The sequence below is a fragment of the Vigna umbellata genome, chromosome 6, assembly GCF_029865625.1.
Source record: "Vigna umbellata cultivar VRB3 chromosome 6, Vumbellata_1.0, whole genome shotgun sequence".
Taxonomy (NCBI): Eukaryota; Viridiplantae; Streptophyta; class Magnoliopsida; order Fabales; family Fabaceae; genus Vigna; species Vigna umbellata.
In genome coordinates, this window is record NC_142170.1 from 15,590,422 (window position 1) to 15,608,723 (window position 18,302).

The 18,302-nt window shown below is 32.9% G+C and overlaps 2 protein-coding genes across 2 annotated transcripts; one reads left to right on the plus strand and one right to left on the minus strand.

Moving 5' to 3' along the window:
- Positions 1-6,714: 6,714 nt before the first annotated feature.
- On the plus strand, positions 6,715-8,451 carry LOC124843270 (shikimate O-hydroxycinnamoyltransferase-like). The gene is made up of 2 exons (XM_047319975.2): positions 6,715-7,237; positions 7,361-8,451. Exons 1-2 carry the CDS (start codon positions 6,842-6,844, stop codon positions 8,234-8,236), a joined length of 1,272 nt encoding a protein of 423 aa, XP_047175931.1. The 5' UTR covers positions 6,715-6,841; the 3' UTR covers positions 8,237-8,451.
- An 821-nt stretch (positions 8,452-9,272) lies between these two features.
- Positions 9,273-13,113, minus strand: LOC124843276 (putative leucine-rich repeat receptor-like serine/threonine-protein kinase At2g24130). The gene is made up of 2 exons (XM_088093325.1): positions 10,031-13,113; positions 9,273-9,740 (listed from the first exon to the last, which is right to left on the minus strand). The coding sequence occupies exons 1-2, from the start codon at positions 12,645-12,647 to the stop codon at positions 9,325-9,327; spliced, it is 3,033 nt and encodes a 1,010-aa protein (XP_087949451.1). The 5' UTR covers positions 12,648-13,113; the 3' UTR covers positions 9,273-9,324.
- Between the last annotated feature and the right edge of the window lie 5,189 nt (positions 13,114-18,302).

Sequence of the window (18,302 nt, forward strand, 5' to 3'; positions counted from 1 at the left end):
GCTTTTATTCCCTGTTGTCACATTTTTCTATTTCTTTACACATCAAATACAGTTTTGTGTGTGCAAATTTTCGTTATTCATAATAATATTTTGAATTATTTATTCTGTTTGATAAATTTTAATATTCTATTTTTTAATATTCTCACCTTAAGAGAGGATCATTACGAATAAAACTATCCAAACAATTGTCTACGTAGAAAAAAAAGAGAGAGTCGAATGTTGACCCTGAAATTGGTAGCATCCAAATTCAGTATTAAGATTGAAGTGAATAAATATATTTATTCCCTAATTCCCTACGTTGGTTCTGGCTAATCTTTAGAGTCTTGGGTCTATGGAATTCATCATAGGACATGGTACATTGATTTCAAATGTTTTCTCTGAGAAAATAAATATTTTAATTACCTTTAATCTCAATTTCTAAAAATTGAGATTCAAGTGAGACTAATTTAGTTGGTAACGGTGAATGCCTATGTGTTATTCTAAAACTTAATAATGATTCAATGGATAGTAGTCACATGTGAGACTATATATAATTAAAGAGAATTTTGTGAATCTTAGATTTTGTTCACCTAAATCGATTTGAGAGAGAGTGATAGAATTAATTTGAGAGGATTTGAAGGTAAATTTTTGTTATTTATTTGAGTAGTTTTAGAAGTAAGTGAAATAGATTTGAAAGTAAAGTTTATGTGATTTAGAATTTGATTAATGTGACAGATTAAAAAAATTTACTTCTAAATTCAGTCTCACTTACTCCAAAATCAATTCAAATAAACAAAAAAAATTCACCTTCAAATATTCTCAAATCCATTCAATCAATCTCCTCCAAATTCATTCAAATGAACAAAGTGTTAAAAATGAAAAAGATAAATTACAAATAAGATGAATGATTTCAAGTGAAAAAAAAAATAAAAAGACAAAGAACAAAGAAATCCATAGACATCGTTAAAAGAATCTCTTACAAAACCACATCTTATATAATACATAAATGATAAGAAGTACTACATAAAAAGTTGGTTGGATGATTGAAGATGGTTAGAGCCTTCAGTTGTATAGGGATATTATGGATATATTTAATGCATTGATTTTTTTTTGCATGAAAATGGTGGTGTAGGATTAGGATAAACTTTAATGGATGGGCCTCATCTATCACATCTATGTTTCCCCACTTTTCTTCAAAACCAGAAAATTGTACCATTGCACTAATTTCTTGGATTTTTGCTTTTTTTTTTCATAAATTGGTTCTTTTACGAGAATAGGCAGATTTTTAAAAATCATATAAATAAATAAATTGTGTAACTTTCACACAACTTTATGAAATATGATAATCGATTACATTATCCTGAAGTCATTAGGTGCAAAATACCGATTACCAGTAAATTTTATTCATATTATCCACAAGTGTAATTGGTTATAAGTTTTTCACATAAACATTTTTTTGTAAGAAGTAGGAGTGGAAAAGGTAGATTTTTAAGTCTCTCTCAACTATAAATTACATGCTACTTTCCATCATTGTCTCACCTTATTAAATGTACTCCATTGCACCAATGATAATTTCTTTGTAAAACCCAAAAGTGTAAAAGACAAAATTTTAATTTTCTCTCCACTATAAATTATAATGGATCATAATCGCCGGTCAATCCGACCCACCACGCGTTTGAGTCAGATTGGATTTAAAAAAATTATATTTTTTTATGCAGGTCAGATTTCAATCCAGTTTATTTAAACCCAGTTCATACAAGTTGAACCCGTGATGGACCGGATTGGACCACCAACCTACATACCTAATTTTATTTTATTAAAATTTAATTTTAAATTTTTAAGAAAATATTTATTATTTTGTTTTTGTTTGAAAAAATTATTTAAGTTTCTTATTTTCAAAATTAATTAAACACTCATGTTGGGAGTGAATTTTTAGAGTGAAATTTGTTTAGATTTAAATTACACAAAGTTTGTAATTTTTTTATTTTAAAAAAATTGTAATTAAGTGAGTCAGCAAACTCATTTACTCGTGGTGGGTTGGGTCAGGTTCAAATTTTTCTAGCTCGCTAATAAATGAGTCGGACTGGGTTGACTCACTAAGTGACTAAACCATGGTGGACCGGGTCGGATCGGAGCGGGTGATCTGTTTTGACAACTCTAGTATTAAACCATTTTCCAACTATGTATTATTTTCAAAAAAAATTAAACATAATAAAATTAATAATTTCAATGTTTGACGCATATGCTTATTATACTCAAACTTATACTCAATGATAAAAAAATAACTAAATAATAATAGAGTATGATATTATATATCTTTAATAATATTTGGTAATAAGTATAGCAACTTTATCCTTATTTATTCTAAATAAATATGTTATTTTTTTTATTATATAGGCTTTTATAACTAATTCTTTATTTATCAAAACAATCATAAAACACTAACATTTTTTTTTATTTTAATAAGAATAAAAGTAAGAAAATGGTATAATTGATAAGTATTGTTAATCTATCTATTTATCTCTTTATATATATTAGTTAACTAATAATATTATTAATAATAAATATAATAATATTATATATTTAAAATTAGGGATTTGATAATAACAACCATATTCATTATTAATGAACATATCGGTTATTGAATTCTTTAAATTAAATAAAGTTTAATGATCTCATTATTATTTCTATAATTAAAAGCTATTAATTTATTTATGTAAAGTATAACTTTGACTTTTTCATGGATCGTTTCAGTTATGGTGCATAATTATTCTGTTTTAAAATAAAGTTTAATATATAAGTATGAATTGGAATATATCAAATACTTATATATATTAATATATATTTTTTCCATAAAGGAGAGTCGTGTACTATATTGTGTTTAATTTTTTTTATTTTGAAAATAATATATATAGTTGGACAGAGAATTAACCGTGATTTGATATAGTCCGGAAATGATTTAATATGATTAGTTGTAATTGCTATCAATGCAATATATTTAATAAAACCAAAAAAATGATGGAAAATAGTATATATATATATATATATATATATATATAGGACAGAGAATTAACTGCCTTTTACACCTCTGCCTTTTATAGAGATGTTATAATGGGTGCCCAACAGTATATTTAATAAGCTGAGATAATGATGCAAAGTAAGTAGAATTTATGTGGGAGAGAGAATTAAAATTTTACACTTATGTTTTATAAAAAAATTATTTGGTAATCTTGTACCCAAATTATTTCAATATAACATAATTACAAGCATTGAAATTGTGACATCCCAAAATATATAGCAATGTATATATGTAGAATGTATCGATTATAATAATAGAAAACAGTTAAGAGTACACAATAGATAGGATTAAGGAGTACAGTTATCCAAGTCTGGCTGGGAAGTCTTAAAACTTAAGAACAAGTTCATAATTCTCCAAAATACATGATTGAATAAAGATTCAATGGGACCTAAAGAGTGTTTCCAAAATACAGATCATGATAAAATGAAGGCTAGAAGTCTTCCAAAATAAAGAGCTATTTAAAATAAGAGCTAGTAGAAATCCTAAGCACTAGGGGTTGGGTCTTCCTCAACTTCCAAAGCTTGCTCCAATGGTACATCATCACCTACTGCTCACATCCAAAGGATTGGATGATCATCGCAAGGGAGAAGACAAACACATGCAACACATACAATGCAAGGGTGAGCTAGATATAAAAAGCATGTTATCTCATAACACAGTTAATTCATGTCATCATACATAGATACATATACAGAAAAATTAAAGTATACTCATAACCCACATTTCATAACCTCATACGACTCATATTTACACTCGCATAGTTCAGCTGGTCTTTCTCCAACACTATACAAGGTAAATCCCCAACACACGACTCATATTTACACTCGCATAGTTCAGCTGGTCTTTCTCCAACACTATACAAGGTAAATCCCCAACACACGACTCATCCGGATTTGTATAACTGTCGAACTATTGGTCGTCTTTGCACTTGCGTAGTTCAGCTGGCACTCCCCAACACTAGCAAGGTAAATCCCCCAAATCTGTCTATGTCTAAACTCTAAGACTATAGACGAGGACCTCCCTCTACTCTCACCACTCACATTGTCCTTCTCTATTTGAGCATGAACAATGCTTTGAGTTTAGGGATAGACATACCAGTTCAAAGCTCCATACAGTTATACAGAACAACATCATCACCCCACACATCACTTTCATCCATCTCTCCCCGAGATGTCCTCTTCATATTCATTTACATCATCATACAACATCAACCATGTCATAAAAACAACTCATAAATTACATACTTTCACAAAACCATCACGTATTAACACAAACTTCTTTAGGACTTTTAATGTTCAATACCTAAGTAATTCAAACAGCTTGGAGACCCTCACCAATGAATCCGGAAGGGTCAAAAACCCCCAGAACGAACTAAAGAACGTCCAAAACGGACATCCGGAACTCCCAAAACATCAAAAACACCAAAAACACTCAACCTGCGACACATAATTCGCTCAGCGCACCCCCCCTTGTGCGCTGTGCGAATTTCCCAGACAAAAGGACCGCTAAAATTCGCATAGCGCACCCTATTTCGCATGGCGAATTGATTCGCAGCGTACATCACTTCAAACCTCTCGCTATGCACCTCACTCGCTCTTCGAATTAAATAGGCAGTGATCCTAAACCACCACCAGTCGCATAGCGACAGGATTCGCCATGGCGAGTCCAAAAACAGTGAGCATCACCCTCTGGAAATTCGCACAGCGCACTAACTCGCACAGCGAATTTCCAAAACAGTGAGTACCCCTTTTCAGGGTCTCGCTATGCGAGACAACTCGCATAGCGACACTGCATAATCTGCAGTACGTGAATTCTGCATAATCACTCACTTACACTAACCCTTACCATTTCTAGGACTCTTGGTTAATTTCTAAGACCTCTTATTCGATTATTACTGGTAATTCTTCTTGTCTAGATGATCCAAACCCTCCTAGTATTAATGTAAAGTGATTAAATTCAGTTTTACCATTTAAAGCATCAATCCTTGCCACTTATGAACACATTCTCATCTCAACCATTATCTTAGGACTTACTCAGTTCTCTGACCCCTCACCAGTTCTGTTGACTCAACTAAACTATCCCAACTGCCCAATTGGTCACCGGAGAAGAATCAGATGTCTGAACGCATCAGTCTCACCTTCGCCGCCAACACATATGACTAGTCACAACGTACTGGACCAGGCCAGGGCTGCTCTATGATCAGGGATGTGCCAACTCAGGTTTTTAAGATTCTTCTATCCTACCAACACAATGCTCTCAACAAGTCCCAAATTATTTATCTAAGTCCTCCAAATTGTCCTATTGTGTTTTAGACTCCAATTTCCCCATTTCCCTATCTCACTTCCCTTTACAGTAAGCTAAAACAGTACTACCCATATTGACTATTTCCCAGAGTTCTTACTCCAATTCCAGAACCCAGTACAACCAACACAATGCTCATCCAAGTCAAACAAGGTTCAATATATCATGGATACACACTTTCACATATTTAACAGATTCCAATCAACATGCTCAATTTTCAGCATTATAACACAAGACAATTTATACTCAACAGTACATAACAGTTTAAATCAACACACCAAATTCAGGATTCAACATGCATATATCTCATAAATTAATTTCAAGCAAAATAACTAGCTCCCCTTACCTCAAAGTCGAACTACCAAGCTCACAGAGACGCTCCCTCACGGTATTTCACTAACTGAGAACTGAACCAAACCCTACAAACCACCAAGGTGGTGACAGTAACAGCTCTTAGAGCTTGATTTAACAAACCAAAAATTATAAAATAAAACCCCTAGTAACACACAACCAGTAACATTGCATGTTCTAGGTTTGAGAATGGAGACAGAGAAGGGAAAAGTTGACTCACTAGTCCAATCGAAAATGCGATCGGTTCAAAAGGAAGCCTTCGGTGAGATGAACGCCTGAGCACCTTCCAACCCAAGATTGAACGGTTCAAAGAGCTGAAAAATTTAGAGAGAAGGCAGAGAAGAGTTTAGGGCAAAATGTTTTCTTTTTAGAGAGAGAAAGGGAAAGGCAGAAATGGATTTACTCTAGCTTTTGGGGAATGACCCTGGCTAAGTTAAGGTTCCCTTAGTCTGGGCCTGACTACCTCCAACTAGGGCCCAATGGCCTTATAATTTTCCAGGTCCTCACAGAAATTATCTAAAAATACAACTTCAATTTTGTTTAAATGACAGAACTAAAATCATTTAAAAAATGTATCACTTCTTTATATAAAGTAGTGTAAAGCTGCACAACTTATTTATTTTTGTAATATATGAAATAAATATATTTAATCTTGTAAAAGAAATCTGATAAGTTGGAATCTTCATTATGTATTTAGGAAAAATTATATTTGATATACATAATTCTATAAAACGTAAGAAAAATAATTTTTTAACAATTTTTTTTATAATTTTTTTATTGGTAAATTGTGGTTAGTTCATTTTAAATGTTTTTTTAATATAAATTCAAGTAAATTAATGACATATGGTCCAATCTAAAAAAAGTTGTGAAGATATGGGATCCAAAATGTAAATATATTTGATCCTACCATTGTTCGTGCAATAAATGCACCGACACTAGCCATCCACTTCACCACCGTTTTTGGACTTTGTGCTTTCCTTAAATAATCCACCGGTGAAAGAGAAATGTGGCTAAGTTTGTTTCTGAGTGTTGTATGTATTCTGAATTTCCAGAAAATATTCAAGTTTATCATTAAGACAACTATTTTTTTTATACCAACAGGTGGCACGTAGTTGTAAGCAGAGAGTGATAATGATTAGTGTGAAGGAGTCGACAATGGTGCAACCTGCGGAGGCGACACGGCGGAAGGTGTTGTGGAACTCAGATCTGGATTTGCTGGTGGGGAATTACCACACTCCCAGTGTCTATTTCTACAACCCAAACGGAGCTTCCAATTTCTTCCATTCCAACATCTTGAAAGAAGCTCTCAGTAAGACCCTCGTCATTTTCTACCCGATGGCCGCCCGTCTCCGCCGCGGTGACGACCACCGCGTGGAGATTTATTGTGACGGTCAAGGTGTACTCTTCGTTGAGGCTCATGCCACCGTTGCCATGGACCACTTCACTGAAAACCTTCACCATCGCAACCTTATCCCCACGGTGGATTATTCCGCCGGTATTGAAACATATCCGATAGTGGTGTTACAGGTGTGTGCCATTTTTTCTTTTTATTGCGTGGATTCATGAGATCAAAAGTGAATTTATAGTGTATATTAAAGTTGCATTATTTACACAATAAAAACTAATTTTTATTACACTGCATGCATGCAGATAACATATTTCAAATGTGGAGGGGTGTCATTAGGTGTTGGTCTGCAACACCACGTGGCAGATGGAGCATCCGGGATTCAGTTCATCAATGCATGGTCCGATGTGGCTCGTGGCTTAGACATTTCCGTTCCTCCGTTCATTGACAAGACCCTACTTCGTGCCAGGGACCCACCTCAACCTGTTTTTCCTCACCACGAATACCAGCTCTCACCACCCGCCGCTGCCACCACCACCACTACTGTAGTTGCCTCTATCTTAAAATTGACTCGTCACCAACTGGACACCCTCAAGGATAAGTGGAAAGAAGGTGGCAACAGCATCAAATATAGCACTTACGAGATGTTGGCAGCTCATATATGGATAAGTGTGTGCAAAGCAAGAGGCCTTGGAGCTGAGCAAGAAACCAGACTGTATATTCCGATTGATGGAAGGGGGAGGCTGCAACCTCCCCTCCCTCCTGGTTACTTTGGCAATGTCATTTTCTCCACCATTCCCGTCGCAGTGGTAGGAGAACTCGTGTCAAAACCTACATGGTATGCTGCGGACAAAATCCATAAAGCAATAATGAGAATGGACAACGAATATTTGAGGTCAGCTGTTGACTATCTAGAGCTACAACCTGATCTGAATGGTCTTGTTCGTGGGGCACATACTTTTGCTTGTCCAAATGTTGGTATCAATAGCTGGGTCAAGTTTCCGATCTATGATGCTGACTTTGGTTGGGGAAGACCCATCTTCATGAGACCTGGTTGGATTATACACGAGGGGCTATCAATCATAATTCCAACCTCAACAAATGATGGCAGCTTATACTTGACAATTGCTCTACCACCTCACCATATGAACTTGTTTCAACAATTCTTTTTTGACATTTGAGGGGTTCAATACTTAGGAAAAGACTGTTTTTTTTTATAAGTTCAATTTATTGGGCTTGTTTAAGAATGGGCAAAAAACGATGGTAATAATAGAAAGTGTTGTAACTGATGTTTGAATAAGAAAATTATGTTGGTTAAGCGCAATGGCTGAGTGGAGGGGCGATTGTGTTAATCATGATGAAGGGTGAGAATACATCAACATGTTTCTTTCTAGCATTCATGCATTATATAACATCCACTAGTGTTTGCTTACATCATTATCACTAATCTTTTTTCTTTCTCTTTAATCATATGCTGCTGACTTTGCTGGCATAATCAACGATTAATGGCTTCAACTTTACCTCCTGCTCATTGTTTAGTAGTTTGATAATGAGACCACACTCACAATTCAAGATATAATTATCGCAGAATAATGGTTGTTTCGTATTTCAATTTGATATCTACACTAATCTACGTGAATCATTTGATAATCTTCATTTGTCGGAAAGTTTTAATAATGTCCATTATCTTGTCCATATCCATTACACCGTTAATGCTCTACTGTTTGTCTGATAAGTGGTTTGTTGAGAAGCAAAATTACTCTGTTCCTGGATCATGGTTTACCCATAGGTGTTATTAGTAACTGCTACCATAGTTTAGGCTGCACAACTATTAACAGTTCTTCCTGACTCTGCACCCCACTTGATATCTTCTTTTAATATAATCATAGAACTCTTGACCATCAGGAACAAGTTCCCCATTCATATCAACTAGAGGTTTTGCTAGTACAAGAAATTGATGGATTTTATGCATGCCTTATCAGTACTGCGCAACATAATCATCTAAAACTTGTAATGTTACCTACAGTATTTGATATGAATATGTAAAAAATGACCCTGTGAAAGCTGTAGTCATGATTAAGATGGTTTCATAATTCACTGTTTATTACAGGCTCACAGAAAAAAGGACATGACATGCTAAGCTATTTAGAAGACTATAAATGAGAAGTTCATTGTTACCTAACGTACATTGAGGAAATTTTCATTTTATCTTTGTAGTTAAAGGCTAGATATGCCATTGGGCTGAGCAGAAAGAAGAGAAAATTGTTAATCAGCAGTCACCACCTATTGTGGAAGATGAAATTCCTAGAGACGAGGCAAAAGTTCCTGCTGTGTCTCCATTAAGGTATCTCTTGAGACGATCTAAGTCATCTGCTGCATCAAGCATGGTTGGTCTTGTCGAAGGAGACTCTTGTGTGCAGAGAAGTCCCAACTCGATTAACTCTGAAATAGCAACTTCCCACATTTTTCTAACATCTTGGGATTGATCTCTTGAGGCTGTCACCAAAGCAGGATCTACCACTTTTTCTAACCTTCCATGAAAATAAAACTTTACCCATTTGTGCAGACTTAACCCACCAACAAACATGTCATCTATTGGTCTTCTTCTAGTCACCATCTCAAGAACTAGAATGCCAAAGCTATAGACATCTCCTTTGATAGATGAACTGGATCCAAACCCATATTCTGCATCAGAAATTATGGAAGAGCACTGATGACTTATTATTTGAACTAGTGGAAAATATTGCAGCAAAATGCATGGCAAACAAGAGTGTCATCTGTCTAGTATATGTATGAGATAATACAGTCACCAAAACATTATGTAACACATTTTATTAGTGTTAACTTTTGACTGATCTAGACTAGTTAAATTGCTTGGCTCCTGTTAGTAAAACGGTGAAAGTCCATTTTCAAATTTAACTGAGCTTGGTTTAATGTTGCTTCTTGCGCTTAATTTTGCAAGATACACAGATTACCTGGTGCAATGTATCCAATAGATCCAAAAAGCAAATTTGCACTAGAGTTGCCCATGTTATCGGTAGCCCCAACTCCAGCACTCATAAGCAGCCTTGCAACCCCAAAATCAGAGACAAGAGCTGTCATGTCATCATTGAGGAGACAATTGCTTGGTTTTAGATCACAGTGTATGACTCTGACAGGAGAATGATGATGCAAATAGGCCATCCCTTCAGCTATATCACTGCAAATATTCACCCTCTGGACAATACTCAAGTCTGATGATCCAGAAGAAGGATAGAGGCGACTCTCCAAGCTGCCATTGGCCATATAAGGTAGAACGAGAGCCTTAAAATCGGGTAGGCTACATGCTGTGATAATCCTTATAAGATTCCTGTGTCTAATTCTTTTCAAAACTTGGCATTCTCTATTGAAGCTCTTGGTAGAATTTCCGGATTGCAAATGCAGCACCTTGACTGCTACTGGTGTTCCATCCGCGAGAACACCTCTATAGACATGTCCATAACTACCTGATCCAACAAGTCTCTGATTGTCAAATCCTCCAGTGGCATCTGACAATTCCTTGTACGTGATTCTTGGGAAGTTACTAATCAACTCTGTTCTAGCTGCATTTTTGCTTGCCTCAGTCCTCTGAGAGCTGATCATTACTTTAAGATGCTTGCATCCAATTACACAGCAAATTATTGACAACAAGGTTGATACAAAGATCACCAAAATCAATATAATCAATAACAAACGAGCATGACTCCATCTTCTCCTTTGAGAGCACAAAGATATGCCTTCAATCGTCCCACAGAGTTTTGGATTCCCTAAGAATGACAAGTTTGAAACTGAATTAAAGATACCACCAGATGGAATCTTTCCTTCCAGATTGTTAAATGATAAATTGAGAAAAGTGAGCGTTTCAATTTTACCAAGTTTTGCTGGTATCAATCCAGATAATTGATTTCGTGAAACATCAAAAGATTCAAGGTTCCTCAGATCACCCAAGGACTGAGGGATCTCCCCTTGAAGAAAGTTGTTCGAAAAATTAATCATTGAAACAGCAATACATCCTGATATCTGAGGGAAGATACTTCCAGTCAGGTAGTTCGACGAAAGATCTATCTCCTGAACCTTTTCTAATTTGCTGAGCTCAATTGGCAGGTCACCTTCAAGGTGGTTATGAGAAACATTTATGAAAATTCTGATCTCACGCAAGCCTGCCAATTTCAGTGGGATGCTTCCTGTTAAATTATTGTGGGATAAATCAAGCCTGTACAGATTACTGCACCGTCCCAATGTGGGAGGTATTGTTCCTGAGAGAAGATTATTGTTGAGAAACAATGAATTTAGTCTAACCAAATTTCCCAAACTGTCTGGAATCCTACCTGAGAATTGGTTATGGGACAGATCCAATAGACCCAGATTGAGACACTTGCCTATTGCTTCTGGAATTGGATTTTTGAAATAGTTGTGTGACAAGAAAAGTTGTTCCAACCATGGCAATGTGAATATATCTGAGGATATAGTTCCATTCAGAAGATTGGATGTTAAATTCAGAATGAAAAGCCTTGAAAGGTTGGCTAAGCTGCGAGGAATTGATCCAAAAATTTGGTTTTCCTGCAGTAACAGGGTTCTTATGTTGGTGAGTTGGCTGGGGAGAGTATCGGTGAACCTTCCCCCAAGCCCCATTCCCGCCAATTCAAGTTCCTCTAGATTACTGTTGTTTTTGAGAGCAGTGAAAAATGGATCGAGATTGGTGTTGCTATCATGGCTTACCATATTGTTGTATGATAAATGAAGGTAAAGGAGATAAGGCCAGCTGCCAACAAACTTAGCAGGTAATTCGCCAGATAGATAATTGTACTCCACATCTAAATGTTGAAGCGATAGATTGGTCAGCGAGAGAGGAAGCTGACCAGTGAATTGATTATTGTATAAACTGATACTCCACAGGATTTTGCAGTTTCCAATCTCTTCAGGGATTTTACCACTTAATGAGTTGCTGGAGAAGTCTACAACATTTAGCAGAGTGCAGTTTGAAAAGATAGATGGAGGAAGCGAACCCGATATGTTATTTTCCTTAATGACTAGAATGTTAAGCTTGGAAAGCATGGCAAAGGAGTCTGGTATTGAGCCATGCAAATTATTCCCTTCAATGATGATGCTGTGAATGCGTCTGAGGTTGGATAGTTCAGGGGGAATAATACCAAATAGGTGACTTCGAACTATCTCAAGGTTATGCAGTCCAGTGAGATTGGAAAGAACAGGTGAAAGGAGCCCCACAAGACCTTTATCATATAGGATTAGTCGTATAACACGGTTATGGGATCTGTCACATTCAACACCCGTGAAGTTGCACACAGGAACAGCTTCATCCCAGTTTGCAAGTGAGGAAAACGGGTCTGATACGATTGTTTTTCTGAATTCCAGAAGCGCAGCTCTATCGGTGAGTAAAGAATGAGAAGGGTGGTGGTGGTGGTGGTGGTGCCTTGGAAAGGAGTGACCAAATGTTACAAGTAAAAGGAGGAACAAGGTTTGTAAGAAAACCATGTTGTGGGATTGGTCATAAAAGCTGGCTTTTTTAGCAGTGACAATGCAACACTCATTTGGGGGAGTTGAAGAGTTTGACATTACGCGGGTGGAAATGGTCGCATGGTGGAAAACATTGAGCAGATGCAATGATGATTTGAAGAAGAAAAATCCATGACTGGTGATGAGTAGATTCTCAACTAAGTTGGGAGGAGACAGAAGATGGAGATGATCTCAACTCAAACATTTTGTTTTGCGCATCAAATTTCCAACGCAGCTTGCAATCTTTGCTTCTGCTTTCAACAGTGGCGCACTCAAGAACACTCCCTTCCAGTAGAAATTTTAAATTGCAAGAATGGCTGCAAAGCACCCAAAAATATTAAAAGAAATAGCAGATTTTTTTTCCCTTGTGCAAAGCATGCGTTTGTCACAAACGTCACATAGCATAGTACGAAAACGAAGTTGACAATCTTAATATGCCTAAACAATTGCTTGGGGTCACTGTTTCAGTGGAATTCGTACAAGAACACAAAACCTCGGTACTAAGGTGGTTGGATGCGTCAACTCAGCGTCGTGTAAGTTCTATGGACTCGCGAAATTACATATTTTTTTCATTTGTTTTCCTTTATTAAGTATTTAATACATTATAAAATTTTAGTTTAAATTCTTATAATAATGTTTATTCTTCTCGTGTCTTTAATATTACGCTATATCTTCTAAATCACATAAGATGAAAACATCACATTGATAACAAATTTTACTTAGAACATTATTTACAACAATGAGACAAATATTTACTTGGAAGAAATATACTCTTCTTCACTTTCGTCATATTTTGTTCATCTCGTTCCTCGAGAAAGAGAAGAATCTATTCTTATACTATTTATATATTATTGCATTATTAAAGTAGGTATATATTTTTTGGTTATATATATATATATATATATATATATATATATATATATATATATATATATATATTGTGAGTGATATTAATTGTTTTGTGATGGAGATAAAGTAATCCGAATCAAAATCGAATTATGATGTTTGACTATTACGCTTTTCAGTAAAATGAGTTGTATCTTAATTAACAATTATAGCTTTTGATCTAAGAATAAGTGTCTAGAATAGAAAAACTTTTCATATAAATTTGATATTTATTATGTTTTAATTGATCATATTTTGTAAATAAAGAATTTTTTAGCTTGTAATTATATAATGAAATATTATAAGCAAAAAAGAAAAGAAAAAAAATAGAAAAATGATGAATTTTGGATAATTTTGTGACCATTTCTCAAGAAATCAAAGAGGATGCCGCTATGCTCCATAAATATGAAGTTGAGCTCCAAAAAGACATTCATGGAAAGATCCAGAATTAACTTTGTTCAACATTTAAGGTGGTGTATGGTTAAATCATTAGAAAATGGTATTCAACATATGCATAACTAAACCATAATAAAGTGATGCTTAGCTATTTGTATTATGGATAAATGATTGTCTATTGATTTGTTATTTATGATTAATTTAGTTATTTGTATTAACTATTTGTAACTCTTGAATTATATTTTGAATTATAAATAAGACTTTTTCTAAAAATATATATATCTAGAAAATGAGAATTTACCTTTGTTTTTGTTCTTCCTTTCCTCTTCTCTCTTCTTAGCTTTATTTTATAAAAAAAAATAGTATATATTTTGAAAATGTTACAAATAGAATTTAAATTGGTATATATAAAATCAGCCATGTAGTTTTTATGCAAATTTTAGTATAGGAAAAAATATGTCCAATATATTCTAAGCAAAAGTCTGTACGTGGTTCTAACGATGTTGGTGTTTGGTGATTAACTATATATGGCACAAGTGTATATTGCCGAGAAAGGATTTGTTTAAGGAACATTTGCATTGTTTAGTATGGTTAAAGGTTTTGGTTGCCTAATAGATGAGGTACGCCATGTTTGTTTATCGCATATACTTATAGTGGCATAGTCATTTATTACTTTACTACCTGCTTCTTCTAATCCAAAACAAAAAAAACCACCAAGCTTATGCGTGGGATGCCATTTTAATAACATGCATTACAACCCTTTCCTATACACACAATATGAGAGGGGCATCTTCAAATATTTTCTAAATTTAATTTGAATGTGACATATATTTAATATAATTCACAACCCTTTCAATAATACGCTATATCTTTAATCTTCCACACCAAAACATAATCTTCAACCTTAATTAATATTTGTTCCATGTGTATCATTAAAAAAAAGCATAACAAAATTAGATTTAATTTTTTTATTCTACCCTCACTTGTCTTATTTGATATTTATTATGGGATAAATTATATGTTTTGGATAATATTTATCACTATATCAAAAGTTAAAATTCATAGTATAATTATTTTTTTACTTATGAGTGTGAAAGTCAAAATGTCTAATTTGAATGTCACATATTGTGCTATACATATCGAACAGTGCAATCTTACAGTTCGGTCAATAACATAAACAACAACTCAAAATAACCACAACCCGATATATCAAACGGATCAAAAACGATATAATGGTTCATACGATCCTATTAACTGTTCGGTCAAAGATATATTATATTAACAAAGTTAATATAAGCTCAACCAGCATGTTTAAGCATGATTGGGTCTCAACATTGGGTCAACTCTGTTCAAAGGCCCAATACGAAAACTATAAATACGGAAGCAAAGTAAGAAGATATGTAATTGTATTTATTGACCATTTAAGACCTAAATGTTATAACTGATCGGTAACAAAAACTGACTTAAGCGTCTGAGTATTTTTAGTAGGTACCCACGATTTTGGATGACAAAGAGAGAACGACAAAGGATTGAAGGACGTTAAGAAGTGTCCAAATACAAATAAATAATATTAAATTGTGAAAGCGTGTATCTCGACCCAAATACATATAAATTTTATAAACAAAAAATAATTTAAAAAAGGAAAGTTTTATTAAGTAATAAAAATCTCGTGACAAAAATGATAAATATTTTATCTATACGTATAACGGTTTATAAAGAAATCAAACTTTAATACGAAAATATTTGTATCAATTCATATTATACACTAAACAAATAACTGAATACCTCATCGTTGTTGCATCATAATAAATACTATATATATGTCACCACTTTTAGACAAATTTTATATGCACGTTAAAGAAGGCCAGACAGACCAACAAACAACCTTGTACGAAACAATTCTTTTAAGTTGTTCTTTAGATTTCATCTAATCCTTTATATAATATTATAGAATAGAAAGAAGGAAGTGAGTGAATAATTGTAATTTTTTTATTTGGTTTTGTTGTAGAGTAACGGTACGGTGACATATATTAGCATTTCATTTAATATATTGTAAAGATAAAATAATTATAAAAAATCATATAAAAAGTAATAATACTTGAAATATAATTACATTCATTTAATACATAAATTTTTATATATTTTTTTTAAAAAGTAAAAAGTAATAAAATATCAAATAAATATAAAAAATTTATATATGTTAAAGTATTAATTATATAAAAAAAGAAAGCAAGAGAAAAAAAAGTAATAAAGAGTACCGTCAAAAATGAATTTAAAAAATTTGTTTATATCAAAATATATATTTTTTATAACACATCTATTATTATTTTTTTAAGGATTACACCTGTCCAGTATATAATGTAGGAAATAGTTAGATTTTTGAAATGATTAACAAATTTGGTTAAAAATTGCTTCTGATGCAAAGTAGCAAATGGGAATGCATCTTTGGTAATGTGAGTTGGACCCATGAACTGCTTCCATATAATATGTGTGTGAATTGTCATGTTGTGAGTGTGGTGAGTGTATATAAGGTATGTCAGAAAAATGTGAAGAAGCATCAACTTTTAAGGTAAGAAAGATGAATGGTCTCCATGTTCTCATACTTTCTATCTTTGCTTTTCAGCTGTTGCTGTTTCCTTCTACTCCTGCACAAGCTGCACCTCTGGGTATTACTTTCTTAATCATTCAATACTATTGCTGCATATATATAACAACTGAGAAATTAAACTGAAAATAATGTAATATGGTAAGAAAAGTTTATCATGTTATCCAACTAGTTCATGGTATTTTCAGGTGAGTCAACTGTGAAAGTGATGAATTTGAGGCCACCCAGACATCCACGACGACACCCACCGCCACCACCAACTCCGGGTTATTCTCCCGAACCGGGTCCAGGAAAAACTAAACGATCTCCTCCAACACCTTCCACTGTTGTAGCAGCACCTATGAACTCTATCTGCAGCAAGGAATCACCTTTCAATCCTTCTTCTGCATCAACATGATCAATGTTCTGTTCTGTCTACACCAAAAATAAAGAGATTGTATACTCTAAGATAGAACACCTTCTTCTAAATTATCTTCAGTTTCATTTGGGTATATGTATTAAGTATTGCTTGGAGTCTTCTTCAAGTTCATCAGTGTTAATTAATTATATTTACATTTCTCTCATCATCATCATCCCATATTTAGAAACTTATTAGATTCTTAATGATTATTTATGACCATAAATGATTAGCCATATATTTCAATTAATATATATATATATATATATATATATATATATATATATATATATATATATATATATGTATATGTATATGTATATGTATATATATATATATTACAAAGTTTAATAAAAAAAATTAATAATTGAATATTAGATGAAGTTAAATAATATAATTTTAAATCCTAAATTATATTAAGTAAGTTGACATAAAACGAGGTGAATTTGATTCAAATAAATTACATAATCAACTTAAAGATAATTAGTTAAAGAATTAAATATTTGAGAAACTGAACAAATAAACCATCTCACATTTTTTTTACCTTTTTTTTTTAAATGGACCACTTTAGAATACCTTTTGTTTATTTTATTTTAGAGATACGTTTATTCTTGGTAATAAATAATATTACTTTGAAACGTTTCAGTTAATTTTAAGTTCTTTATTTTAAAGTTTGTGTGTGCTTTGAATTTTAAAAATCTCTAAAATTTTGATTTTCTTAATGTTGTAATATTATAATAGTGTATATGTCTTAAAAATAATATTATTGTTACAATAGATTTGGTTAGTATTTAATCATAATTTTGTTTTTAGTTTTTAAAAAATTATTAAATTCAAGTTATTTATAGTAGTCAAATAAAGAGTTGTGCATAATTGAAAAAAAATAGTAATAATGATAATTGATTTTAAATTAATTTATTTTTATAATTGTTGAAGTCAGAATCTATGCTTTAAAACTCCAAAATTAATTAAAATGGAGTGGAATTGTTTTAAGTTTTTTCTTTTAAATAAAACTGAAAGATTATATTCTTTTTCCTTAAAGATTATAGAACACGCCTAGTAAACATTTATTTTTGTACAAATCTTATATTTTAACATGTAAAGGTATATAGATGAAAAATTAAATATTATTGATTAAAAAAATTTGATATACATTTATTAACTTCTAAGTCCCAAGTTTTTTAATAAGAATTTGATTTAAGTAATTAAAAAAATGAATATATAATGAAAAAATAAATTTAGTAAATTAAAAAGGTAAAAACAGCTTCAAGTGTATTTTTATGTTTTAAAAAAAAAGTATATTATGACGACAATGTTAATTTGATTGGTATATTAAATAATAAAACGAATAAATGTTATTATAGTATTTCTTTTACCTATGTTAAATTTGTTGTATTGTAGTACAAAGATGGCAGTGCTAATATTAGTAATA